This window comes from Tiliqua scincoides, chromosome 13 (assembly GCF_035046505.1).
Source record: "Tiliqua scincoides isolate rTilSci1 chromosome 13, rTilSci1.hap2, whole genome shotgun sequence".
NCBI classification, from domain to species: Eukaryota; Metazoa; Chordata; class Lepidosauria; order Squamata; family Scincidae; genus Tiliqua; species Tiliqua scincoides.
This window is the reverse complement of record NC_089833.1, coordinates 4,274,073-4,300,170: the sequence shown is the minus strand read 5'-3', so window position 1 is coordinate 4,300,170 and position 26,098 is coordinate 4,274,073. Positions and strand designations below refer to the sequence as shown.

At 46.6% G+C, this 26,098-nt stretch overlaps 1 protein-coding gene across 1 annotated transcript in view; it reads right to left on the bottom strand.

The window, feature by feature from the left end:
* Positions 1-25,814, bottom strand: part of WDR90 (WD repeat domain 90) — a 40,762-nt gene extending 14,948 nt beyond the window's left edge. Inside the window, exons 1-29 of the mRNA XM_066640807.1 lie at positions 25,737-25,814; positions 23,862-23,953; positions 22,277-22,453; positions 20,989-21,127; positions 20,355-20,525; positions 19,343-19,466; positions 18,675-18,742; positions 18,032-18,141; positions 17,579-17,818; positions 16,807-16,869; positions 15,721-15,789; positions 14,803-14,913; positions 14,198-14,343; positions 14,025-14,082; positions 13,240-13,358; positions 12,525-12,686; positions 11,584-11,714; positions 10,037-10,153; positions 8,986-9,221; positions 7,029-7,168; positions 6,003-6,133; positions 5,060-5,190; positions 4,771-4,932; positions 4,048-4,176; positions 3,253-3,386; positions 3,104-3,132; positions 2,592-2,753; positions 1,517-1,702; positions 810-910 (exon numbers count right to left, since the gene is read on the bottom strand). Coding sequence (XP_066496904.1) covers positions 810-910; positions 1,517-1,702; positions 2,592-2,753; positions 3,104-3,132; positions 3,253-3,386; positions 4,048-4,176; positions 4,771-4,932; positions 5,060-5,190; positions 6,003-6,133; positions 7,029-7,168; positions 8,986-9,221; positions 10,037-10,153; positions 11,584-11,714; positions 12,525-12,686; positions 13,240-13,358; positions 14,025-14,082; positions 14,198-14,343; positions 14,803-14,913; positions 15,721-15,789; positions 16,807-16,869; positions 17,579-17,818; positions 18,032-18,141; positions 18,675-18,742; positions 19,343-19,466; positions 20,355-20,525; positions 20,989-21,127; positions 22,277-22,453; positions 23,862-23,953; positions 25,737-25,746 — 3,648 coding nt within the window. The 5' untranslated portion in view covers positions 25,747-25,814. The remainder of the gene's footprint in view (positions 1-809; positions 911-1,516; positions 1,703-2,591; positions 2,754-3,103; positions 3,133-3,252; positions 3,387-4,047; positions 4,177-4,770; positions 4,933-5,059; positions 5,191-6,002; positions 6,134-7,028; positions 7,169-8,985; positions 9,222-10,036; positions 10,154-11,583; positions 11,715-12,524; positions 12,687-13,239; positions 13,359-14,024; positions 14,083-14,197; positions 14,344-14,802; positions 14,914-15,720; positions 15,790-16,806; positions 16,870-17,578; positions 17,819-18,031; positions 18,142-18,674; positions 18,743-19,342; positions 19,467-20,354; positions 20,526-20,988; positions 21,128-22,276; positions 22,454-23,861; positions 23,954-25,736) is intronic.
* Positions 25,815-26,098: the final 284 nt, after the last annotated feature.

Below are 26,098 nucleotides of genomic sequence, written 5' to 3'. Positions count from 1 at the left end.
ACTATTTCAGGTAGCTACATGGTCAGTCTCTACCAGCTCTTTTTAAGGATTCCCCGTCTGGACTGCCAACAGGATAAAAAAGCAATGGCCAGTCCTCCTGCTGGGAATGACTGTGCCCATCACATGGGCACTTGAGCCCATCTGACAGGTCAAAGGTAGCTTTGGTGAGCTCAACCACCAATCACCTGGTGATTACCTAACTTACCTGGTGATTTGCTTACTTAACTAAGCAAAACACCATTACATTTGTATAATACCTTTTGAAATATGCAAAGTTATACAAACATTATATTGTGAAGGAACCTTAGGAAATAGCTTTCATATAGAGATATATTGACTGCCATCCTAATAAAACATGTAATTTAATCGTGGATGAATTGAGGTGAAAAGGGAAGGAAATCACATTTAAGGGCACAATCCTAACCCCTTGTCAGTGCTTTCCAGCTCTGGCTTAGCTGTGCCAATGGGACGTGTGCTGCATCCTGCAGTTGGGTGTCATTCACAGAGGCCTCCTCAAAGTAAGGGAAAGTTTGTTCCCTTACCTCAGAGTTGCATTGCCCTTATGTCAGTGCTGGAAAGGATTGCACCCTAAATGATTCAAAATATCACATGAATAATCACCTCACCAATAGGAAAACTCAGTATTTAGACTGGGTGGAAGACTGGCCCACCTGCACACTCCCACCTCATTATTTGCACAGCCCATTCTGGTTTTCCATTTCTTGGTCACACCTGGCAGGAGAGAAGAGCTGAATGGCATCACCAGCCCTATCTTCTCTGATCCCTCACAACCGTCAGCCAATTCCTACCTTGGAAGGTGCAGATGTTTTGAAGCGAGGGGTAAAGTGCCTGTAACAGTCTGGGCGGACATTGTTTTGGGGTTCGAATTCTTGCGTTTCCTTTCTGCATTCTGAAAGAATGTAACATCCAGCATGTCTTCCTGGAGTCTTCGCCCAGAACTCCCCCCAGGCCTCAGAGGGGAAGGGCTTAAAAAACAGCAGCTGGCTTCCCTTCCCCAATTCGGTTTTCAGGCAACCAGCCAAGCTCCAAGGAAATCTTCCCACCCCAGCTTTTTCTAGACCCCAAATGCTGCCTCGCACTCTCTTCCTACTTCCTTCCCCACTAAGGGCCGCTTCCTCTTTCCTCCCAGCTCCCCATGTGGCTGCCGTCTCCTGCAAGACCAAAACACACACTTTGGTCACCTGGCAATAGGGCTGGAGTGGCCCTTCCCATCTCACTCTGGGGGCTGCCTCTGGCTGTCCTCACCTTGGGGTAAATTTTCCAGTGGCCTGACAGCAACACCTTGTTCACATGTTGATCCTTTCACAAAAACAAGGCTTGTCCTCAGGCCTAGCAGCTGGCACTCCTGTCAGCAATTGTACAGTGCCTACCCCACAGAATTTTACAAAAAAGCTGGCCTCCATCTATTTTTTCCTCCCCATTAACAAGCAACACTCTGCACTCTTTTACCTCAAAGAGTGAAAACATTTTAAAGCATCAACATATGTGGACATACCATTCACTGCGTGGCCTGGGGGCTGTGAACAAGGTTGAATAACTTCCGACTTCATGACCAGAGGCTCTTCGTTATGACTTGCTCCCTCTACGGCAAGAGCAGCAGGGACTGCACCTTTCTTCACAGACCCTTCACTGTTACTTTTTAGATCTGCTTCCTCCTCTTCTTCCGATTCTGAAAGTGTATCTGTAGGAAGGGGTGGTGGAGAGTGGACACACCTATCACAAGAGCAGCAACATCTGCTTTCAACCATAGAGCAGACGCAGCAAAGTTAGGCATCTTTGTGCATGACCTTAACCTAGGGTTAACAGAGTCACAGTGATCCAGTTGGATAGTTAATGACCACCCAGGGCATACTACCTGCCCTTTGAGCTGCTCAAGTAGGTCTGGATTCCCAATAGCCTGTTGCATACTAATCCCAGCAGAAGTACTGACCAGGGTCTATTGTTCTGGAGGAAACCCAGACATGGAGACAAGCAACTCCACACAGTAACCTGGCAGTCTGCTAAATAGCTTTACAGTAATGACACAGCTCAGATTTCAAAGAGAGTAGCTCTTTGGTCAGTTTCTGATTCTCCATTTGAATTCCTTTCTGTAGTAACTCAGGTGCAGTTTTGTATTTGAAGTTTCCCAATTCTGGGGTCAGACTGCTGGTCCGTCTAGCCAAGGACTGTCTGCTCTGCGTGATAGTGGTTCACCCAGGCCTCAGACGAAGGTCTCTCTCCTCATTTGTAGCAGAAGGATCTACCAGGGACAGAACCTGGGTCTTTCTGTATGCAAATAATTTGCTCTGCCATTGAGCTATTGCCCCTCCCTAGAGCCTAACCCAACATGAAGCTCATGAGAAACAGGAAAAGCTGGCTCCACCTCCTAAGCCATCAAGTTCTCCTCTCCACCAGCCACTAGATAGAAGTTCACTCACTGGAGACAGGTTCAAAGGTTCTAGGAAAAAAGTAAGTAGGTGCTGCAAGCCTGAAGAAAGGGTGGAAAGAGGAAGGGGTCATCAGAGTGCCTGCAAGATTTAATGTCAGGGAAGATTTATTCCATTCCAACAAGGAAAATTCTCCTTGCTCACCCTGATGGACAATTCTGTGGATAGAACTAAGGTCCAGACATAAAGGAGAGACCACTGTTGGCCGAGGGACGAGCTGGCGGGGAACATCATTGGCCCCGGGTATAAAATCTGCTACTTTTTCTGGACTGGCTTCTGTAAAAGGAATGGCTTCTGGACTGGCGTCTGTGAAAGGAAAAAAAGATTGTAAAAACCCATCCACAACATTCTCTGACTTAATCAGGATTGTTCTCAACAACAGTAAAGTTTATTATCAGCCATCAGGAAACCTCCTAAAATTTGAAGCAGAATTCTGAGAAATACACAATAGTTACTTGTATTGTGTATTTTTGCTCCTTCTCCACCCTCCCCCAATCTGGACTGCAGCTCTTTTCATCATCTAAAGGATAAGAGGGAGATGTCAGATGCAGCAGCTATGTCTCAGAGCAATGGAAGCCCTCTGCCTTTTAAGACAGGTGATGGAGGGGTGTTCTATCCCATTAAGCAACGTAACTGAATAATGAATGCAAACTTACCAATTCTGGATGAACTGAAGGAGGGGACTCTGGAATAGTAACAAGTTGAGAGTTAAAATGATGGGCAGGTGAAAACAGACCAAACACAACACACCCATAGAAAAAATTCCCTATGTCAAGTTTCATACAAGGAAATGTGGAGCTCTTACTCATCTGTGCAGGACTCCTCCATAAAAGCACCTAGGAAATCCCACAGAAAGATGGCATCTCCAATGCTGATGACTTGCTTTTGGTTGGGAGTGAACTTCACCTGCTGTATTGGTTCAGAGTGGCCAATGAACACCTAGGAGGGGGAAGACGAGGAAAAGCTTAGCTCCCTTCTGTCATGTCTCGTCTCCACCTCTCAAAACATTACTGCTCATGACTCCCAGAGACGTCCAAGCAAGAAAAAAGTCCAGCATTCTAATGTTTAACGTGAGATTCCACAACCTAGTGCTGCAGGCGTTGCATCTTCTGGTCTCCAAGGGCCTTGTTTCATGCCCTAATGCAAACCTGCCCTGCATCAGACCATCAGGCTGGGAGACCAGCACTGAACAGCCAGTCTTAACTCACTGTTCTTCTCTCTTCCCAGGTTCTCAGCTTGTTTGTATTATTTAAACCTCTCTCTTTGCTTCCAATCTTGCCAGCTCCATTATTTTTCTTTCCCCTTTCACAATCTCTGCCTTACGCTGCAATACAAATGGTTTCTTGTACCTGCATAAGCCCTGGAAGCCCTTTCTTCTCCCTCACATCCCCAGTATTTTCAGGACAGAAAGCATGTGTTCCAATAAATGATGATGCCTCTCCAGTAATCTTGACTCTCTCCCTTTAATCCTTAGACTGCCGCAAAAGCATTTTCAGTTCCAAACCAGAGATCTGCAGTACCCCAAATCCCAAATTAATCTGTCCCCCCTGCCATATCACAGGTCTGATCTGATCTGAATTATGTGCTTGGAGTACAGTACCTGGGAGTTGATGTCAAATCTCATCCCATAGTCCCACACCTTGATAACTCTGTCGCCAGCAGTCAGGAGATAACGGGCATCTGGGCTCAGGGCCAATGAAGAACAAGACTGCTTGTGCACGTGCGAGACCTGCGCTCAACAGAAACCATTTCTAATATAAGACCCATCTGTTTTTGCTTTTAAAAAAGTGGCATTTTATAAAACCGAGAACTAGCACAAAAAAGGAGCAGCTACTAATGATATGGGGGGGAAAATAAGTGAACTACCCTTAGAGAAGTTCTACATAAGTGACCATCTGTGAACTAAACCTAGCAAACAACAACAGATTCTTTTAACCATCATCATCTCTACCTGCTGCATGTACTTTGTCTGCTAATGCCACCTCCACTCATTTTAGTGACCAAGTACATCTTCCACTTCAGGGAAAGCGTCTAGGGCAGTGGTTCTCAAAACTTCCTGGGAGATGTACTCCCAGGGTAAGTCTTTGCAGGGGCAGCGAAGCAGTCCCCAGGATCATGCCCTTGCGGGGGGAGGGGGGTTATTTTTTCACAAACCATACATGCTCCCAGGGTCCAGGGGGTGCGGGGAGCCCAGTGCAGCGCTTGCAGGGCTCTCCAAGGCTTTTAAACAGTGAAAGTTCCAAGCACCATTAAACCAGAAGTGAAATTTGGAAATCATGAGAAAGCAAGAGAAGAGAACATAAAGATACTGCAAGACTCTTACCGTTCTAATCAGGCGCCCAGTCTTTGAGTTGAGCACCAGAACCTTGTGGGAAGAGGTCAACACCAAAAGGTGGCTGAGAGGAAGGGGGGAAAAGCAGAGTCTCACAGCTGTGTCCAGGCTGGTGCTGTCCAAGTCCAAAATGCTCACGTCTACCCTCAGAAGCTGTCAAGCAGAAGGGAGGGGGAAAAGCCATTAAATTTCCCATCTTCTTGAATCATGTTCAGAACAGGACTGAAAACAAAAAAGGTTCCAGAAAGGGAGAGGCCTGGAGGCACAAGTGGAGGGTCACCTCATCCAGGGAATGAGCATCCATGAGAGTCACAATGTATTCAGAAGGTCCCACAAAGGCCAAGAAATGTCCATCGCCGCTGACAGACAGTGCATCAGGGCTGTGAGCAGCATCTGGTGACACCACGTTAGCTAAACACCAAGACAGAGATTCTTTCAGTGAGAGAGAACAAAAAAAGCAGTAAGAAACAGCCCCAAATAAGACTCCATCTCAAGGTCTTGGAAAATAAAGCAGCTGCCTTCAACAGAATAAGTACTGATGGCACTGACTAGGCCATAATGTGTGAGGTGATGCACACTGGCTGCCTCTGCACTGTACTATTGGGACAAACTAGACAGGAAGTGAGAATTCTGCAACTGAACGTCCTAACATTCTTTTCTCTTTTAGAAAGTGGGGGACTGGGCGGGATCTGAGGTGGCGACGAGGATTTGGATCAGGGTCGTGGCACAGCAGGGAGAGGAGCAAGGAGTTAACCCTTAGCTGCTCCCCCACTCCCATCCCCTAGCAGTTGTTAGCCTCAACAAGGAAAATTACTGTACCTGCCTGATTTGATTCTTCACAGCTAATAAGTGGGGATGGGGTGAGGATTTGGCAATGGCAGCACCAGAGGCACAAGAAGCGTAATGTGCATTTTGAAAGGGGGAGAGGGGGCTTCGTCCCACAAGTTAAACAGAAAAATAGCATATTTCAAACTGACACTCCCATAGGTTCTTTGAGGAGAGTGAATTGCAGCAAAGCACATACGCCATTGACTAAAAGAAGCTGAATCCAGCCATCCTTAGATAATTCAGCCAAATTCTTCATAGCCTCGAGTCTCTTTCCTACTGCAACTTGGCAATGCTATTTAGGCATCTGTCATCCACACTGTTTCTCAAATGGACCTTAATTTGCTGCACTTCCTTCCATGGGATGCAGGCTGGCTACTCAGAAGCAGAAGTCTTACCCAGAACTCGGATGATGTGACTTTTCTGGACGGCACAGTTGTAAAGAGCCAGGGTCCCCTGCGAGCAGGAACTGTACATGAAATTGCCATCTGGGGAGAAAGTCAGGCCTGTGATTGAACCACGGTGCTGCCTACAGGATGCCAAACAAAGAAAAAAGGCAAATGGGGAATCAAACGCTCGAAGGTTGGAATCAATGAATGCATTCAAACACTGATCCCAAGTAAGAGATCAAGATCCCTCACTTGAGATCGAACAGCAGGTGAGATGGGGCAGGGCTGAATACTGCTGCCCCTTCTCACCATCTGTACTGCTTGAGAATTCAGGAGCTGCAAAATGAAAATGCTGCTTCAAAAACATGTTCCCTCCATGCACAACTAGATGCCGGGGAGAAACATGCTAACCTAGACCTCCCCAACATGCTCGTTTTCTATGTAGAAGAAAAGTCTCTGAATGGAGAGTCATTTCATCATCAGCACTCTGTAGAAGCACAGCCCAAGAGGAAACTTTAGATAGAAGCAGAAGGGGTGGTGGTGGATTCTCTTCCTTTCCTCTCCCTCTGCCAAAATTTGACATAACATTTTTGTCCCACCTTCCTCCAAGTCACTCAGGCAGCATGCATGGCTCTGTCTCCCTTTAATCCACACAGCAACCCTGTGAGGTAGGTTAGGCAAGAGGGTGTGTGCATGTGTATGTTTATAGCCCTAGGTTACCTAGTGAGTTTTGCAGCTGAGTAGGGATTTGAGCCTAGGAATCCCTCGTCCTAGTTTACCATTCCTGGTATGATGTCACACTGACTCTCATTTGTTATATTCAATTTCTGGAAGGCAGACACCGAACAGATGCCCTTACTGGAAACTAGCTGAAAGCTCCTGCTTCCACTAACAAGTAAAATGTATACATCATCCTCCCTGGAAGGAACAACCATTTTGGATTCCTCCCTCCCATTCCTCCCTCCCTCCCATCACCTCCCACCATTTTGGATTCCTACACGGTTGATAATAACTTTGGAGAAACACAAAACATACTTGTGCTCCTCAAGTAACTTTGCGGCTGCCAAGCTGATGGTTCTCACCACACCCGTATCAAAGCCACAAGCAAAGATCTGTTGCGAAGGATGGAAAGCCACGGCACAGGGCAGTTCATCAGAGGCGGTGAATTCATACAGCTGTAGGAGGCAGATAAATACACTGATCAGAGACTGGCAGAAGCAAGACACAAAATTGTCTCAAGTTTCAGTGGGACATCATATGAACCTGACGTACAAATATGCTCTCGTATGCTTGAACTCAAGTCCAGAGCAGTGTTTCTCAAACTGTGGGTCATGAGCCAATTTCAGGTGGGTGAAATATTCATTTCAATATTTTTTTTAATCTATTAGACTTGATGCTACTATGGTATATGACTGCATTTCGGGAAATGTTACACATCTGGACTTTTTACAGGCTACTATGTATTTGCTTGTAACAATTATAGTAAATGGGACATATTCCTGGGTAAGTATGGGTAGGATTGCAGCCTAGGATAGTTAAAAATGTTCCTGCTTGATGACGTCACTTCCGGTCATAACATCACTTCCAGTGGGTCCTGACAGATTCTCATTCTAAAAAGTGGGTCCCGGTGCTAAAAGTGTGAGAACCACTGGTCCAGAGCAACCAACAGAAAGTAATTAACTGATTTAATAGAATGGAAGCATCAGATAGAAAGATGGGATGGAGAGACCCAAAAATAGGAGACTGACTATCTGCTAATTAAAGAAATTTGTAGCCAATAACTGCTTCGTTGACTGAAAGTCAGGTAAATTACATGGGTTGATGGTGGCACCTAGGGACCACTTCCTTCATGTTAATTTGCTGAACCAGCTCTTGTGTATTTTGCCAGGTACCAAGTTGGGGCATGGGGAGGGTCTTCTCTGTGGTTGCATGCAGGTTGTGAAACTCCTTCCCTAAAGGGATTTGCCTTGGCCCTTCACTAATGGTCTTCAGCTACCATAAGAACATAAGAACAACCCCACTGGATCAGGCCAGAGGCCCATCTAGTCCAGCTTTCTGTATCTCACAGCGGCCCACCAAATGCCCCAGGGAGCACACCAGATAACAAGAGACCTCATCCTGGTGCCCTCCCTTGCATCTGGCATTCTGACATAACCCATCTGCCAGGCTCTTAACAACATAGGGCAGCAGGTTCCAATCTTACCATGGTCACAGTGCCCTTCTTTCACAGCAGCCTCTTCTTCCTGGCTCTCTCAGGAGCTGCAATTCAATATGACGGTGCCTGAGAGAGCTGGGAAGAGGCCACTGGGGACATCCTGCAGTTGCACAGTTTGGAAACAACTGTCATAGGGAGTTTAATACATTTTAGGTTTTGCTATTCTTTCTGAGCATAATGATGGTGCAATTTCCACATTTATTTAAAAAAATGTATACTTCACTTTCTCATCTAAACAGGAAAGCACTGAAGGCAACATCTAGCAAAGATGAAAAATACAGATAGAATACATTAAAAGCAAAACATTACAAAAATAGACTAGCAAAAGTAGATACATCAACAAAAATACTAGAGGACAAATCCAGCAGTTCAATGTAAGACAAAGGCCAAGGGAAATAGAAGTGTCTTAAATTGACACCAAAAGGACAACAACAATGGCAGCAACCTCATCTCCTGAGAGAGAGATCTTCAGCTTGGGCAGCACCACAGAAAAAGCTCTTCTTTTAACTCACTCATAATTCATTATTAGAGAAATATACTCAGTACCAAAGTCAAAAGCAAAAGGCAAGTTTGCCCTGAACTCTCAGCATCACCATTTAAAATTGATCCCCACTGATGAGTTTACCAAAGGTTGAGAGCATACAGAAATAAGCCATGGCAGCCCAAGCAAGAGACAGTATGACATAGAACTTCATGGAGACACCGACACTTTCTCAAAGCTTATTTCAAATTGTACACGATGGCACTATAAACAAGGGGGGGGGGTCCTGACATTACCTGCTGCATTGTCTCAAGGTTCCAGACACGGATGGTGTTATCCTGAGAAACAGTCACTAATTGATTCTGGAATCTCTCCACAGAGAACGCCAAAACTGTTTCCAGGTGAGAGCGCATGACTGTGCTGTAGTCTCGAGACTGGATGTCCAGGCAGCCCACGTTCCCAGTGGAGGTTGTGCACAACACCTTCAGATTATCTGGGCTGATGCGAACTGAAATCACCGGGTTGTCATGCTCTGGAGAAAGACCATGTGCTACTCATTGATCTGTCTGAAGGTTCATGAGCTGAGAGCTCATGGATTTGAAATTAAGAACCCATGAAAACAAAAAAAAGCAACTTAAGTTTTCCTCTGTAGTTTTATTCATTGGTCAACTAACAGGGCATTCCTAGGCAATGTTTACCCAGAAGTAAATCCTACCAAGCTCAATGAGATTTACTCCCAGAACTGTGCAAATGAAGAGAAATTAGGCAGATTCCCATAACTGGCTTAGAATTCAGCTTCTCTCAGCACAGAACATAATAACTTGCCTAGGTGCAGAAATGGAATTGTATTTAAGGTTGCAGTCCTGCTTAAGAAAAACCCTTTAACCGCCCTACAGCCCTTGCAGGCAGAGTGGCTACAACATAGCCAAGGAGAGGATGATTTCTTTTGACCTCTTTCACCAAGCGCTTGTCAAATGAAGTGATGATTCTGCAAACAGACACACACCCCAACCCATTAACTGCAAATACAAAACATGGGAGGTGGTGTCAATTCAGACACAGAAAGCAAGGGAGATATTTACTTTATAGGATGCTTGAGCACAGAGCTCGCAGCACTTTCTCCAGGTACAAATCTAGTCTCTTGATGAGATGAGGTGACATAAGAGGTGAAAGATGAACCTGAAACAATTACTGGTTCCAGCACACCTGCAGAGTTCATGCTACCATGTGGGAGTGAGAAGTAAGGAAATCAGCACACAACTCTCTTCTGCCATAAATGAACTTGGGGGCCACAAATGAAAAACAAAGTATTGCCTTAAAAGTGTGATCTGTAGAAGATCTACTCACCTGCCTCCAAGAAGACTTCAGAGAAGTCCAACGGCCACAGGCGGAGGTAGCCATCTTCAGAGGCTGTGGCACAGAAACTTGAAGAGAGACAGATACTGTTTAGTGCTATCCCAGGGCCTGGAAGAACAAAGGACCCAGAATGCACCAAAACTTAAGACCTGACAGAAGGTAGCAGCTCTGTGTGAAGCACCCACCCTGTGTGAAGCCAACAGCACCTCTGCCAACAGTTGTCCATGCCAGAAATCTTAGACACCAAATTAAAATTAACATGATATAAGGTTACTTAATGAGTTCATTAGTATACAGGTATCCCCCTGTATCTGCGGGAAATAGGTTCCTGCTGCTACCACTGACACCAGAAACTACAGATAGTAGCAAAACCTACAAGAAGCACACAAACTCCCTCCACTATTGCACAAATCACTGGTCTGGTATCTGATTGCAGCCCTCCTGTTGCTGTCTTCTCTGTCTCTCTGCTGCCTGCAGAAGCTCTTCCTGCTTCCTGATAGCAAAGAGGAAGTGGGTTGGAGGGCTGAAAACAATATGGCACTTCCTGTCAACACTTCCTGCTATTGTTTACAGACAGCACGGAGAGAGAGGGAACACCAACATGAGGGCCACAATCAAAGTCATTTGCACAATTGGGGGGAGAATTTGCGAACCATGTATAAATGAAACCACAGATATGGGATGTGGCGGGGGGATGGACACCTGTGTACAACTTAGTAGCATAGATACCAATAGGCAACAGACCCCAGAATTTCAGACAGGAGTTTTTCGCAGCCCTCGCTGGGGTGGCAGAGACTGAACTTGGGACCTCAGGGAAAGCAAGTGTTCTATCATTGAGCAACAGCTCCCTTCCCTAAAGCTTGCCCAGAATCAGTTCAGCCTTCCCAGGAGATCAAGTGTGCAAGTTTCTTTATAATAACCAGTTTGTAATTAGTGGAGAAGACATCAAAATGAAGAAAGGGCAGCATGGCTTGAGGCTGGTCAGCCACAATGTCCTTGGGAATCCCATTTTTGCAGGCTGAGTGGCAGCAATCAGGTTTCAGTAGTTTGGCATCATGGGGGAGTAGATGAACTCCAGACAGCAAACCCAAAAGGCAACAAAGCCCACTAGTGGGCGGGAAGGGTCTGCATCAAATTGGGATCAGCTCAAGATATTTTAATGCCTAAGATGCAAAATTCAAAAGGCACCTCTCCTCACTGACTAATATCAAGCACAAAGAAGCCAGGTGCAGTTCCCATTTATTTTAATGGGGCTTGCGCAGGAAAACTTGCCAGTTGGCCATTGCCCTCCAAGTCAGTTCAATCTCAAATGGACACCAAAGTTGGCCTCACAGCAAGATCATCTTGAGCATACTGCCACTGGACTGCTAAGAAACACAGTAAAGCCAAACCAGAAGTTTTTCCTTGAAAAAAGACACCCAATTCCTGTGCAACAACTGAATATCTCCTCTGCTGCAAAGCTGTGTGCAGAGATTCCAACATGAAAGACTAGTCAGCAACAGACTAATTCTCCCTCAACCCTGTCTTGGAATCCACACCTGAGTTAAAGGTTTGCTTCTCCCGGCGGTGGGAGTGCTGAAACTCAGCCGGCAGGAGGCGGCGGGCATTTCTGACGGTGACATTCTTATAGTCGATTTCCAAAACATGCCCACTCCTGCTGCAAACGAACCTGAGAAAAGAGTGACAAGAGTCACCAGGGAGGATCTCCAGGATGCCACTCAAGCCACCTGCATCCACTCCAGGCTCCCTCCTGCCTTTGGCAAAGCAGGTTTTGTCTGCTAAGGCTTCTAGCATTTGGCAAGCCAGCTTTGAGAGCCAGTGCTGCTGAGAGTGAGCTGTGAATCAGGATTTCCCTGGCTCAAATCACACCTCTGCCATGAATATGAGGAGGCCTTTGTCTCAGACTCCCCCAGCTGCAATACTGAAGTAATAATACATCTACCTTGCAGGGTTGTTTTTAGTGCTATGGCAGGGTAAAGCACATTAAGTGCTTTGCATGCTTAAAGACATCTCCATTACTATTACAAGTGTATATACCACAGAAGAGACAATTTAGAAAATCAAAAAGCTATCCTGCTATGTTAACTTTTCTCTAACTCAGTGTTTCTCAAGTTGTGGGTCAGGGCCCATTCATTTCAACATTTTATTTTTAATATATTAGACATGATGCTACCATGGTATGTGATTACATTTGCGGAAATGTTACAGACCCGTACTTTTAACAAGCTACTTTGTACACTCTTTTAACAATGATAGTCAGTGGGACTTACTCCTGGGTAAGCGTGGGTAGCATTGCAGCTTATGATTGTTAAAAATGTTCCTGCTTGACGATGTCACTTCCAGTCATGACATCACTTCTGGTGGGTCCTGGCAGATTCTCATTCTAAAAAGTGAGTCCCAGTGCTAAATGTGTGAGAACCACTGCTCTAAACTCATCAATCAAGGGGTAAAACTCGAAGAAAGCAAAGCAGAGCCTTACAGTGTTCGGTCTTCCAACTCGCGTTCTGTGAAATGGCCTGCTTCAAAGTCCAGGTCTGTGAATTCCAATGAACGGTATTCCCCTAGGTTCACTGGGCAGGAGCGCAGTGCCCCGCTGCGGACCCTCCAGAGCCTCACGTTGTCTCTGCCACAGGACACCATCCTGTTAGGAGGAGAGAAATTGAAGGAAGAAAAGAGAAAGGGCTTCCTAACAGAACAGGAACAGACACACTGAAATGAAACAGCAGGATTTGAACTGTGTTGCTTAGGAACTGGTTGACACTCTGCAAGTACAGTACTCTAAGCTGGCATCCTTTGGATTCACACAAAGGTTGTGTGGTGCACACTCTTTCCCCCATGGAGATTCTTTCTTTAACCTGGAAAGTCAATCATACACAGTCACCCCCTGCGCCAAACAGCCTGCATGTAATGGGCTATGGGAGAGACACTGCAACCATTCATCACACACCCACCTGATCTGGGCTCAAAGAGGCATCATCAAAAGGATTAAGAACAGGACTATTCATACTCTCTCTCTTTTACAAGTACCAGTTTCTCATGTGCCACCAGACACAGTAATATGCACAGGAGAAGGCTGTTTACCTCAGTCAATAATAAGCACCTTTTGCAATGGTGAGAACATAGGAGTTGGGTGCTCATTGCTGCTTTTCGAAAGCGGGGGGGGGGGGGAGACGACTCATCTTTGCAATCTTTACCTGGTGTCATCAAAAAAGGCAATCTTTAAAGTCTGGATATCCACATCTGTGTGCGCCTTGGCCAACATCACCACCTCTCCCCCATGAGTCACTTCGACAGTGTTCCACACTATCACCACCTGCAGAGAGGGGAGACAGTGACCACAGTGTGGTGCAGTGAATGGCAGATCGAAGGGAGCCCAGTCAAATCTCTCCATAACGAGACTGTCTAAATCACCACAAGCAAAAACTATTACTGAGACCTACCTCTGTGCTAACCCAAAATGCACTGACTGCAGAAATTATAATTTTTTATATTATCCTTTAACCCATTTTTGCTTGGCTCACAGGTGTATACATTTGATCCCTGTTGCGTATATGCAACGTTAAGCAGGAATGGCTTAAAGGACCTCAGGGTAGCATGCAAAGTTCTCACACTACTCCCTTTATCCTCACAACACCACTGTGAGGAAAGCTATGTTGAGAGGGAGAGGATGGCTCAAGGTCAGCCTGCGGGTCTCATGGCAGACGAGAGATCCGGTTTCCCTGGTTCTAGCCCAACACGCTAATCAGTATACTATACTATGGCTCTCAGTTAGGCAACATATATCAGAAAGGCTTAAAAGAGAGGTACTAGCTTGAGCAGCAAGGATGCTCTGCAAATGGAAGATGGTTCAAGATCACCAGCGGTCAACATCCCTGACACATAACTCTAAAAATGGCCTCAGCGCAGTTATGCTTGGGAGAGGGGCAAAGCACATGCAGGAGATCCCAGATTTAAACTCTGGTGGAATAAACGTACTCACTGTTTTCCCATGCCCGTCTTTCCCAGTGCCACAAAGGATGCTTCCATTATAGGACAGGCTGCAAAAGAACACACACCTAGGTATTTAAGTCAGAGCTTTGGATCCATAACACTTTCCTTTGCCATCTCATTCATACCCACCTACACCCCAGAAGGCGCTTGCTACTTACTTACCTGAGGCAAGAGACGGAATGCATGCCGGTTTTAAACATAGAGAGGCACCTCCCCGTCAGAAAGTCCCAGAGACGCATCACGCTTAGTTGCCCTGCCTGGGCAGAGGCCAGCAAAGTGTTGTTGCCATTGAATGCCAAGGCTGCCACCTGCATGGAAGCAGATCATTGTAGAAAGGGACTCTGGTACAATTTTGATTGAAGTTGCGTTCCTTTTAGGGAATACAATCTCCTTTGTGTAACATGGAACTACCTAGTCCCTCTTGGCTAAACCAACAGTCTCTTTTTCAAACCATACCTAAAATCCTTGGTCCTATATACACATCTTTCATTAAATATCTACAAAGACAAAATATTAATACACCTACAAACTGGTATATCATCAAACTGGATACATAGACTTCATTAATTAGGGCAAGAAATCAACATACAAATAAGAAATCTTTCTGAGGCAGCTGGAAGAATTTTGTGCAATGTGGGAATAACACTTAACCCCACACAAGTCCCATAATAAATCTTTTCTATGCTCCACCATGCATATTTTGATTTTTTTTTATTCTATTGATGCAATTCCAGAACAGAAAAAAGGAGGGGGGAAGCAAATGGTACCTTATCAGTGTGGCCGGCAAAGAACCTCTGTCTGCCAGAGTCAAGTGCTACCGCTATAATGAGAGCATGGCAGGGATATACCACCACAGCACCATTTGCAGCCCACAGAGCCTGGATGGCAAAGACAAAGAAGTAAGGAATGAACTTCTACGGGACCAGTATGCGCACTGATGGAACACACAGGCACACTCATTCTGCACACAATCTTGCACATGTGGAGGCCAAGCTTTTTGGCAAGTGTGCCACAGGTACTGGTGCCCCTCTAATGCACACCTTCGGGTAACTGTGTCTTTAGAGTTGGGCAGCAGGCAGTATGGGTCTGCTAGGCATGGATGCAGGGCTCATTCTGTGCTATAGGTAAATCCTCCACTTTTGGTCCAGAAGTAATATAGAAGCCTGTGCTATCGTGGCACCCATCATGTGCTGCACTGACTCTTGTGGCTTGTGTTCGACATATTGTACATATATAACATGTGTTGTACATATTGTGTGTATGCATTTAGTTTTTACTTTCTGATTATCACGTTTTTCTTTAAATGTAAGTCACTTTGACTAAAACTGTATTCTAAACAGTGAATTAAGTTGAGGGAATCTTGACCTCTGGACTCTTAGATCTAACATATACTTCTCTTCCCACTGATTTCAGGAGAAACTACTTTCAAGTACAAGTTCTGCAATCAGAAATGCACCCAGTTTACCCCCCCCCCTCTTTATATACCACCATCAGTGTGCACAGTACTCAGAAGGCCTCCCCCTGCCAGGAGGGACTCACAATCCAAGGGAAACTATGAAGGAAGGGGAAGGAAGTGATGTGGGATAAATGGAGAAGTCCACTGCCCTAATAACACACAAGCACACTCTTTGCTCAAAGCATTAAGCACTGACCACTTCTGCTGCATAAACATTGAATATACTGACCCATCTGGTGCTGTAGCCTCCAAACCCAATAACCTTCTTCAGCTTCAGGATTGGATCTGGTAACAGACTCTGAAAAACCAACCCACTGTCAATCACAAATCAGCATGTATAAACTCAAGAGCCTCTCCCAATGCCAACACTGTGTACAACCTTGCACTTCCGCAAAGCTCCAGATTTTCCATCACAGCAAGGATTTTTAAAATTTACATGCATATCCCTAACCCTAAAGATGACAGTTCTTACATATCTCTAAACATCAACTGCTTAAAGCAGCATTTCTCAATGTTTGTCCTCCACTGTACCACTTTTCATGGTTCATTTACTCAAAGCACTTCTGGAAGTAACTAGTGACAACATAATCCCCAGTTACCTCTGGGTTGGAAGGCCAGATGCGATGTGACAAGCACTGGTAAGAGGTGCAAGGTGTGTGTATGTGGGGGGCTTTTTAGAATGTGGGAAAGCATGCTTTGGAGCTCTGCCTGCCAAGCAGAGCCTCCTACTGCTGTTTGTTGCACTTTGCCACTTGCGGCCCTCAAGGACTCCCAATCTGGCCTTTGGGGAGCCCCTAGTCTCCAATGAGCCTCTGGCCCTCTGGAGACTTGCTGGCGTCCGCGCTGACCTGATGTGATTACTCTCAGCGTGAGGGCCAACTGTTTGACCTCTCACACGAGCTGCAGGCCAAGGGCTCCTTCCACCTCTTGCTGTTTCATGTCTGTGAAGCAGCAGCGGCAGAAAAGGAAAGGCTGGCCTTGCTTTGCACAAGGTCTTTTAGAGGCTTTGAGCTATCGTGAGACCTTCATTCATTCATAGAAGTTCCATCTCTAGTATATTCATTTATATAAATTTATTCAAATTTTAAACTTAAATTAATTTTTTTTCCTGGCCCCCAACACAGTGTGGCCCTCTTGCCAAAAAGTTTGGACACCCCTGGGATAGGGTAATGATGACTGTAGAAGAGGCAGACGAAAACCAGATCGGCTATTTGGACCTCAGGTGGTTCAGTCTGAGCTCCTTCAGGAGGGAAGAAAAGACAACCTCTACCAATAGTTTTAATTAAAAGTGGAACAGTAAAATCTGTTTTCTTACTGTGCAATGAACAGAATTCTTGGTGGAGATGAGCTTTGGTCCAGTCACTTTTGTGTACGCATTCTGGAAAAAGAAGAACACAACGAAACGAAGCAAGGGTGAAAACCTGTATGAGAACAAGAATACAGTATTTTGTTTCTTCAACTGCTGGGACGTCAATGCCCCATTATTAATGGTCCTTTAAGCAGATGCCTCACAGTGTAAGTCACAGCTATTTCAGAATTGATAAGAACACCCAAGAGAGGATGTACTACAGGAAAATGTAGCAAGTAAGGATTCAAGCAAGACAACTGACATTTTGTCAACACTGGGCAATCAACATATTGTGCATGTTAAGAACATAAAAACAGCAGAAGACCCCTGCTGGATCAGGCCAAAGGCCCATCTAATCCAGTTTCCTGTAATCCAGTGGCCCACCAGTTGCCTCAGGGACCACACAAGACAACAAGAGACCGGCATCCTGTTGCCACTCCTTTGTAACTGGTATTCTGAGATAGTCTATTTCCAAAATCAGGAGATTGCACGTACCCTTCACACTCTGTAGGGTACCCTTCTTCACTCTTTTTCTTTTCTTAGAAAGTAGGAAAGATGGTGACACTTCTGCCACATTCTTGAGGACCAAACGCTAACCTTTCCTCAACTGACCACCTCTTCCAGTCAGAGGCATAAACAAGCTAGGGATGTACAAGAGTAGCTATCCATGGCGACAGGGATGTACAAGAGTAGCTGTTCATGGCTGTTCATAGCTAAGACATGCAACTCTACCGCTTACCTCGTCAGAACCCACACTGTTAACACTGATAGCATGGATAGTAACATCCTCATTTTTGCGGGCATAAACATGAACACCCCCATCATCCACTGGAGATATCAGAAGACAAGAATCACTTTTGGCTCGCAATCCTTCTTTCTGGCAGTTCTGGTCTCTGCTGCGTGTGGCTGATAGAGGCTCTGAGATAGACAGATGAACTTTGGGAAGGTTCTTTGTGAGAACTGGAGACTGGTGAGGAACCTGAGAAGACGGCTAGCATTAAAAGTTGGAAATCAGGGCAACAGAGACCTACGTACTTTCCTCTTACTACCAGTGACAGCCAATTGGTTGCCAGAAGCAAATGCCCTAGAGTACCGTGTCCTACAGAGGAAGGAGCAATTCTATGCTTGCTTGGGGAGTTTGGGAACTTACACAACCCTGGGGCAGAAGGAATAACCACCAAGGCACACTCACCTCTTTGGGACTGGTAATCTGTTGGATGAGAGAGACTCTGTCCCGGACTGGCTTGCTCAGAGTTACTTCTTTTGGACGCTGGCTAACTGGATCAGTCTGTATGCGAGCATCTGAAGACAGAAAGAAACATTCAGGCCCAAGACCTTCTGGCACTCAAGGTAGTCTCAAATTTCACCTTGGCAGTGTGCCAATTGCTGCCTCAGCCATTTCACCTGCTCCCTGGATTTAACTAAGGAAGAGAAGAATAGAGCAGAAGAGCAAGTGCAAAATGGAGAGTGATGAGCTGGCCTGTCAGAGACGTTCTAGTCAACCACTCTTCTCCATTTCACACTTCCTCCTCTGGCCTGCTCTTCCTTTTCAAATCCACTTGAGCAGAAGTGGGGGAGGGAGGAATGGCAGAGCACATTGTTCAACACACACACACGCACAGAGAGAGAGAGAGAGAAAGTTCACTTCTAGAATGGCTCACTTCTAGAATAATTCCCTTCCTGCAGGCATCCTGAAGTGGTATGTGCCTTTTTCAGAGTCGCACCATGAGTGTGCTCTGGTTTTCCTGACTTAACTTGTGCAGGCTGGATTACCTTTGAATAACAAGCACGAACTACTTCCCTCCAATCTTCGATTCAGAGATTCATTTGCATACCTGCAGCAGCACTCAATGTGCCTTTTTGAATAGAGTCGAATGGCATCTTGGCTCCATCAGAAGGAAACCTAAGCAAGAAGGTCAGAGAAGGTAAATGCAGTAGATGGATGGATGGACACTGCACTATGAGACTAAAGATATAAAGTTGCACCACTGGCAGCTAACTGAACCTGATCATCCAATGAGACAAATTCTGCAGGCTGCCATAAACACCTAAGTCCAGAAAATAGCAAGAGAAAGCAGGGTAGTCGGGATTCAAGATGAGACGATAGATGGGGGGGAGACAACAGTTCCAAAGAAAAATACTAAAAATAATATTATTAATTCATTTATATAGGCCCATGAATGTGCATGGCACTTGACAAAGAGTGAAGAGAGGGCCATGCCCCAAGGGGCTTAACATCTAGATATTAACACAAGTGAGACAACCACAGCTTTGGGGGGAGGGGGGCAGAAGAGGTTGAGGCAGGAGAAACATGCAATTGTATAGCTGAAATACACTTAGCTAAGCTATAGTAGGGAACAGAGACTTAAGGTCCAGTTCCACAGGCACTGAAGAAAGGGAGGGGTTTAAGAACGACTTTGAAAGAAGCGACTGAGGAATGCCAGAAGAAGGAAGGCAGCTGGAATTCTATGCAGAAATTCTAAGTAGAACTAGACCAACATACCAAATGTAATCATAGAGGTCGTGCCAATTCTCGCCTTTGGGCACTGGAAATGCCAATTCTCGCGGCATGGGAGAGATGCCACGCAACACCAGCTTGGCCTGCTGAGCCTCTGAGAAGGTCACAGCTAAAAAGCAGAGAGAGGCAGGAAGCTGACAGAAGCACTTCATGGCAGAACTGCAGCCACTGACAAAAGCTTCATTTCATCAGCATCCATGAAAAAAACAGCAGGCTTGCCCTGCAACCAGAGCAATGATGGCAGTGATGTCCTGGGGATGCCAGTAAATGGTTGGTGTATCTTACTACTGACTGGCATTCTATGGTTGTGCACAATCAGCACTTGGGACTTCAGAATCTGACAGCACCATCATAACTCAGGGACAGAGCACTTGTTTTGTGTGCAAATAGTCCCAAGTTCAATCCCTGCCATCTCTAGGTACGGCTGGGGAAGATCTCAAAGGCTGAAACTCTGAAAAAAACCGCTGGTCAGTGCACATAATACTAAGCTGGGAGGGATCAATAGTCTGACCTTGCACAAGGCAGTTTTCTATGTTCCTACACAAACGTAGAGGTTACAACTCTGTATCAGTACAAGGAAGATCCCTGGCATGCTGTTGATGCAGATAAATACAAATGTATTAGTGCTAAATGTCCATCCTCCCCTACTTCTCCACTCACTTCTGACTCACACAAGACTTTTCCAGTGAAGCCGCACTATCCCAAGTTGGGGTACAGAGATAATATCCTTGGTGTCTTGATGCATTAGTGCAAAACCATGACTTGTAATGCTGCCCGAATGCAACAGGCAGCTGATTCTAGCCATTTTTCACTTTGCACAGCACTTCAAAAGGATCATGTTACAACATACAGAAAGAAACAGAAAGTAAAGGGCCAAGGGAAACTAGTGTCCAAACATTACATTCCTTGAGAGATTTAAACACAACCTCCATAAGATCTGGCAGCTATTTTTGGCTTTGAACTCCCATGATATTTGCACAAGCTCCTTAACTCTCACCTGGGTCAAAAAGCAAGTCACTGGTGAACAGGTTTTTCACCAGCAGGTTCGCACAGAGTTTGACGCTCTTCAGGTGGCTGTAATTTCTGTTCAGGTACAGAGACAGAATGTAGTGGAGGTCAAGCATCAGGCAAGTCCACCGCACATTTGAGGGGGCCAAGCCCACCAGATCTGAAACAAACCAAGAACAAACCAGAATACATACATTTGTCAAACTGGTTTTCACCAGTTTTAAGGGCCCAATCCTATCCAATTTTCCAGCACCAGTGCAGCTGCAATGCAGCCCCAAGGTAAGGGAACAAATGTTCCCATACCTTAAGGAGGCATCTGTGACTGCTGCCCCACCACATAAGAACATAAGAACATAAGAACAGCCCCACTGGATCAGGCCATAGGCCCATCTAGTCCAGCTTCCTGTATCTCACAGCGGCCCACCAAATGCCCCAAGAAGCAGTGCATGCCCCATTGGCACAGTTGCACTGGCATTGGAAAATTGGCTAGGATTGGGCCCTAAATGAGCTGAGACTCATAATCTCAAAGAAACTAATCATCACTATGGCCCAAACTGAAGGGACACAGAGATTGTACAGCAAACAACCTTGGACAGCTCAGGTTGTTCTTTTCATTACTTTACCTCGCTTGGAAGCTTTGGCTGTGCTTTCGTAGATGGAGCCCTTGGCTGCCCCACAGATAAATGGGAACTGGAGCCATGTGGCTGTTGACTTGAACTCCTTAAAAAGATTGGAAAAAGAGATGCGCACCACTTGGCTGTCCTAGAAAATAAGACATACAGCCCAAATCAAGAACACAGCTTCCCTAAGCACACAAAGATGCCTTCCCTGTATGTGACAATTATTGCAGTCTACATTTCATGGGCTTAGGAAGAATCATCCCACACATGGTCATTTTTGGCTTGCCTTGGCTTATTAGCCAGCCATATTTCATGCTGTCATTCCTGCCCTCCCCACTCCAGTCTTCCAGGCATACCAGAAAACTTGGGGAGGGGAAATAAAAAAACAATTTTTCTCAAATTAAAAAGTTAACAGTGTCTTCACTTTATTGAGCCACACTGCAAACAAAAGTGCTTGATCAAGTTCTATACAAAATGTATCCAAACTGGTTAGAAGTTTATGAACTGGAACTGAACTACATAATTTTGAAATGGTGATGAACTAAAATTTAAAAGGAACCCCTCACCCCTGCTAACTGGGCAAAGAGGTGCCTTTTCAAGTGGTGACATCTTTTAGTTAGCAGAAGAGCAACTGTCTCTCTTCTAGTGGAAGAGTGTGGTCTAGTCTAGTGGAACACTAGACGATGTTCCAAAACCACCTTTCAGACTGCGATACCATAGTCTCTCGAGACTGAAGGTTGCCAACTACATGGTGTCTTTTCCAGTGGCTGTTGCTGGTGCCTCTTCTGCACCTTTTTACAGGCTGTGAGCCATCTGGGGACAGGGAACCATTGATTGATTTTACAATGTAAACAGCTTTGGGCACAGTCCTAACCAGTGCTTTCCAGCACTGGCATAGCAGTGCCAGTGGGACATGTGCTGCATCCTGCAGTTGGGGGGCACTCACGGAGGCCTTCTCAGAGTAAGGGAATGTTTGTTCCCTTACTTCAGAGCTGCATTGCCCTTATGTCAGTGCGGAAAGCTGGAAAGCACTGACATAAGGGGTGAGGATTGTGCCCTTTGTGAACTACTCTTGCTGAAAAGCAGCATTTAAGTTTTCTTAATAAATAACTCACATTTTTAGCAGTTCCGTTCCCTGCCTAAAAGAGCCTCCAGAAGGGCATGACCTCCTCCACTGATCCAGAAAAGCCTCTACAACCAAGACTGGCATTTCCTCAAAGCACCCCACATTGCCTCCCTTGCTGGTGTTACTGAACCAATGCCCTCCAATAATCACAAGAGAAACACTCACTTCTGTGGCAACATCCAGGTGCACCACAAAATATTTGGTAGGCATGGGCTTGAAGAGGATGTAGAGATAGTGCCCAGTAAGGCCCAGCGACTGTGTGCTTGTCTTGGGAAGCTGGAGGTAGTTACTAGCAGGAACCGAACCACTGATGCGATAGACCGTTCCTTTCAGAGTCTTGTCCTGAGCAGAGAGGAGAAAGGGACATGAAGTGCCTTGTTTTCACAGGAGAGAGAGAGAGAGAGAGAGAGATACAAGTCCCACAAAAACTCAGTGTATGAGAAGAGAAAAAGAATGCCCTTTCCAGTATGAAGCGCTTTCAAATTACTCACAAAAAATGAGAATATCAGCTGACTGTTTATTGTTTGCCAAGTGCGTAATCTTTGACAACATGCAGAAGGTGATGAGGAACAAGATTCCAGGTCAATTTCTGGAAGGTCTCCAATCTGAGACCTCCAGCATCCCTGACACACTCAGGAGACCAAGCATGGGAATAGTCTGAAGCCCCCTAATGTTGCAACAGTCTTGTAGCTAAGCAAATCTGGGTGTAGTGGGACCATTTAAGACCACCATGTACTATCCCTCAATGTCTATGGAAGGTATACAGCTGTGTAATCCTATGCATGTCTACTCAGATGTAAATCCTACTGAATTCCATGGGACTCGCTACCACATGGGTGTCAAACTCATTTCATACAGTGGGCTGAATAGCATTCATGATGCTTGCCGAGGGTTGGAGATGATGTCCTTAGGCAGGAAGTGATGTCATTAAACAGGTCATAACCAGAAATAAGCACTTTTTCTCACTTAGGAACTCATTAGTTGCAAACGATAGAAGAGAAAATATGCAAATCTTGATCATATTTCAAGATATGGGAGAGCCCAATTTTCATGTTAGCTGCCCTTTCAGCAGTAACACCACAGCACTGCTCAGCAGCAGAGAGCCTGAGGGTTGGATAAAAAGCTGCTGCGGGCCACATCCAGCCCCTGGGCCTTATGTTTGACACCCCTGCGCAACCACGTAAGTGTGCATAGCAGTAGTCCCCAAACTGGACACAGCTGTGCGCTGGAATGTCTTCCCTGCCGCGAACGGCGCTTAGCATTCCAGAGCGCCACGGGACTTCATGTTCCCAGACTGGGAAGATGCAACACTCTGGCAAGTTGCATCTATGATGAAACGCCCCAGCAGGTATTGTGCCCAGATTTCCAGGAAGATGCAAATGCCCACAGTATCGCGTCATCCTGATCTGGGGACATAAAGTCCTGCAGCGCGCCAGTCATGGGTGGGAAGGATTCAACCAAACCCCAGATCCGGTGTGGGGTATGGACAGGGCTAGTGTATGGGATTGCAGCCGCAGCGTTGCAGCTTAAGCAACCAAAAGCGAGACACGTTGCTTTCAAAACAACAACAAAAAGAAAAAAAACTGTAATTAATTTTCTTTTTTCCTGCCATGGAATTAAAAGTTCATTTACAGCAGTAGTCAGACAGCACTTGGGCACCTGTAGGCTGTTTTCATTGGTGATAGCTGAGGCAGTAAGCCAAGGTGGTGTTCAAGTACCCCTAAGAAACATCAAGAAATACTGATCCTACCATAAAGGTTGTCACATCCCCAGCCTTGGTAGACCTTTTCCACTCCTCCACTTTGAAGTGCTTGAAGATGTTCAGGTATGGATGCTGCCAAACTGAGGAGAACACAGTCGTTAAGCCACACACACTGTCAGTACAATTCCTGCTACTTAAAACCATCCTGACTTCCTAGCCAAAGCGAATGGAGACATATTCAAGTTAGGGCCAAATCCTATCCAACTTTCCAATGCTGGTGCAGCCAGGCCAATGGGGCATGCACTGCATCCTGTGGTGGTGGGGGGCAGTCATGGAGATCTCTTCCAGGTGAGGGAATGTTTGTTCCCTTTCCTTAGGACTGCATTGTGACTGCACTGGCAAGTTGGTCAGGATCGGGCCCTTACCTGCTAAGGAGCAGTAAATGAGATAAGAACTGAAATTGGGTTCCTGAGCAGCAGAATAACTGCGTATCCTTTGGAAATGTTAAAAAAATCTCTCATTTTCCCACCGCACAAACAAGCAAGAGCAAAATATAAAAATGCTGCTATTTCTCCTCCATCAGACACTGAAGGAAAAAACACAAGAGGTAAAATGCCAACAGGTAAAATATGCAAGTGTCACAATACTTGAAGTTGCTGTTACTTTGGCTTTAACAGTTACGTGACAGGCAAATATTAAAACTGGTAATTTTTTCTTTCTTTTTGCAGGACCAGCAGAGCAAAGTTTCATTTGTTGCATTTTTGCCTGTCAGAGATGTCAGTGTTTCTCAAATTGTGGGTTGGGAGTCAGTTTTGGGTGGGCTGTGAGCCAATTCTAGGCGGGTTGAGAGCCAGTACTAGGCAGGCCGCATAGTACCTGGCTGAGGCACCACTGAAAACATGGGAAGATGAGAGGCTGGAAAAGGGAAGCCGCGTGGCTGTTTTCTGAGTTGTACACAGGCATTTTCTCCTCTTCCTGCCTCCCTTTGCTATTGGAAAACGCCTGGTAAGAAGCCCAACTTAGAGCTGCACTTGCAGGGAAGCGGCAGGCTCTGGGGTCGCAGCAACTGAACTTCCTGCTTGGTGATGCATTTCTCAGCACAGCCTCAGATTTGGGAAGAAACTGCCTGCTCCAGCAGCTGTGGCTTGTGAAGCCACTTGCCAGGAAGCACACAGGAGCTCAGGGCTGCAGGAGGAGGTTCGGTGCACACTTTTATTCCAGTGTGAGCCTCAATACGGTGATGCTCGTTTTCTGTAACGGTTTTCTATATTGACTCTGGATTGTGTTTGGTCTTCCAGGTCACTGCATCTACTGATGGCACTCTGGTGGGTCCCGGACAGACTGTGCTGAAAGGATCTTTGTGTACTTTGTACACTGATCTTTGTGTACTTGCTCCCTGGCAGCTGCACCTGTGGACCTCCCGCCTGCTCTGCCATCCGCAACCCTCTTGCTGCTGTCCCCAGCGGCCTGGCCCTGCTGGGCCAGTGCAGCCTCCTGCATCCAGAGGCCACCAGGCGCCTCAGGGAGCAGTCCTGCTGCCCCCCTGCTCTGAGGCTGCTGTGAGGCAGGAGGAGCCAGGCGGGCCGGAGGTTCTTCCAGCGACGGGAGCAGAGACCTGGGTGGTCTGCACCCGTCACCTGCGGAACTCCCTGCCACAGGACTGAGACGCGTCCTGACACCCTCCGAGGCCCTCAGCGGTCCACTTTCCCTCTGGAGACCTGCCAGGGCAGGCGCTCCGCGTCCAGTGGCGGGGAGTTCCACAGGCCGAGGACGACTCCGGGGCTTCTGGCGCGGGGCCTCCGCCCGCCCTCAGCCCCGCAGGAAAGCAGTGAAGAGCCCCCGGAGCCGCCCGCCCGCCAAGGGCCCTGCGAGGGAGCCTGAGGCGCTGCTGCCCGCGGGCAAGGCCCGGCTTGGCTCCGGTACCTCTGGCCATGGCCGCCCCAGCTCGGCTGCCTCGGCTCTCCACAGCTGCCGCCTCGCTTCCCGCCGCTGTCTTGAACAGCCCGCGCAGGCGCCGCACCGGCAGGCCATAGAATCTCCTCAGGTCGCGCTCCCCCACGCCTAGAGTGGCTCGCGCGCGCGCACTCCGGAGGGTCAGTCAGGCACCGCCCTCGACCATAGAGTCTCCTCAGGCGGCTGCTCCCCCACGCCTAGAGAGACGCCGCCCCCGACCATAGAGTCTCCTCAGGCTGCGGCTAAGGGGCGCGTTCCCCTCGCGCCTAGAGAGCCGCACACACCCCGACAAACGCTAGACATAAGACGGCGAAGAAAGGCAGGAGTGAACA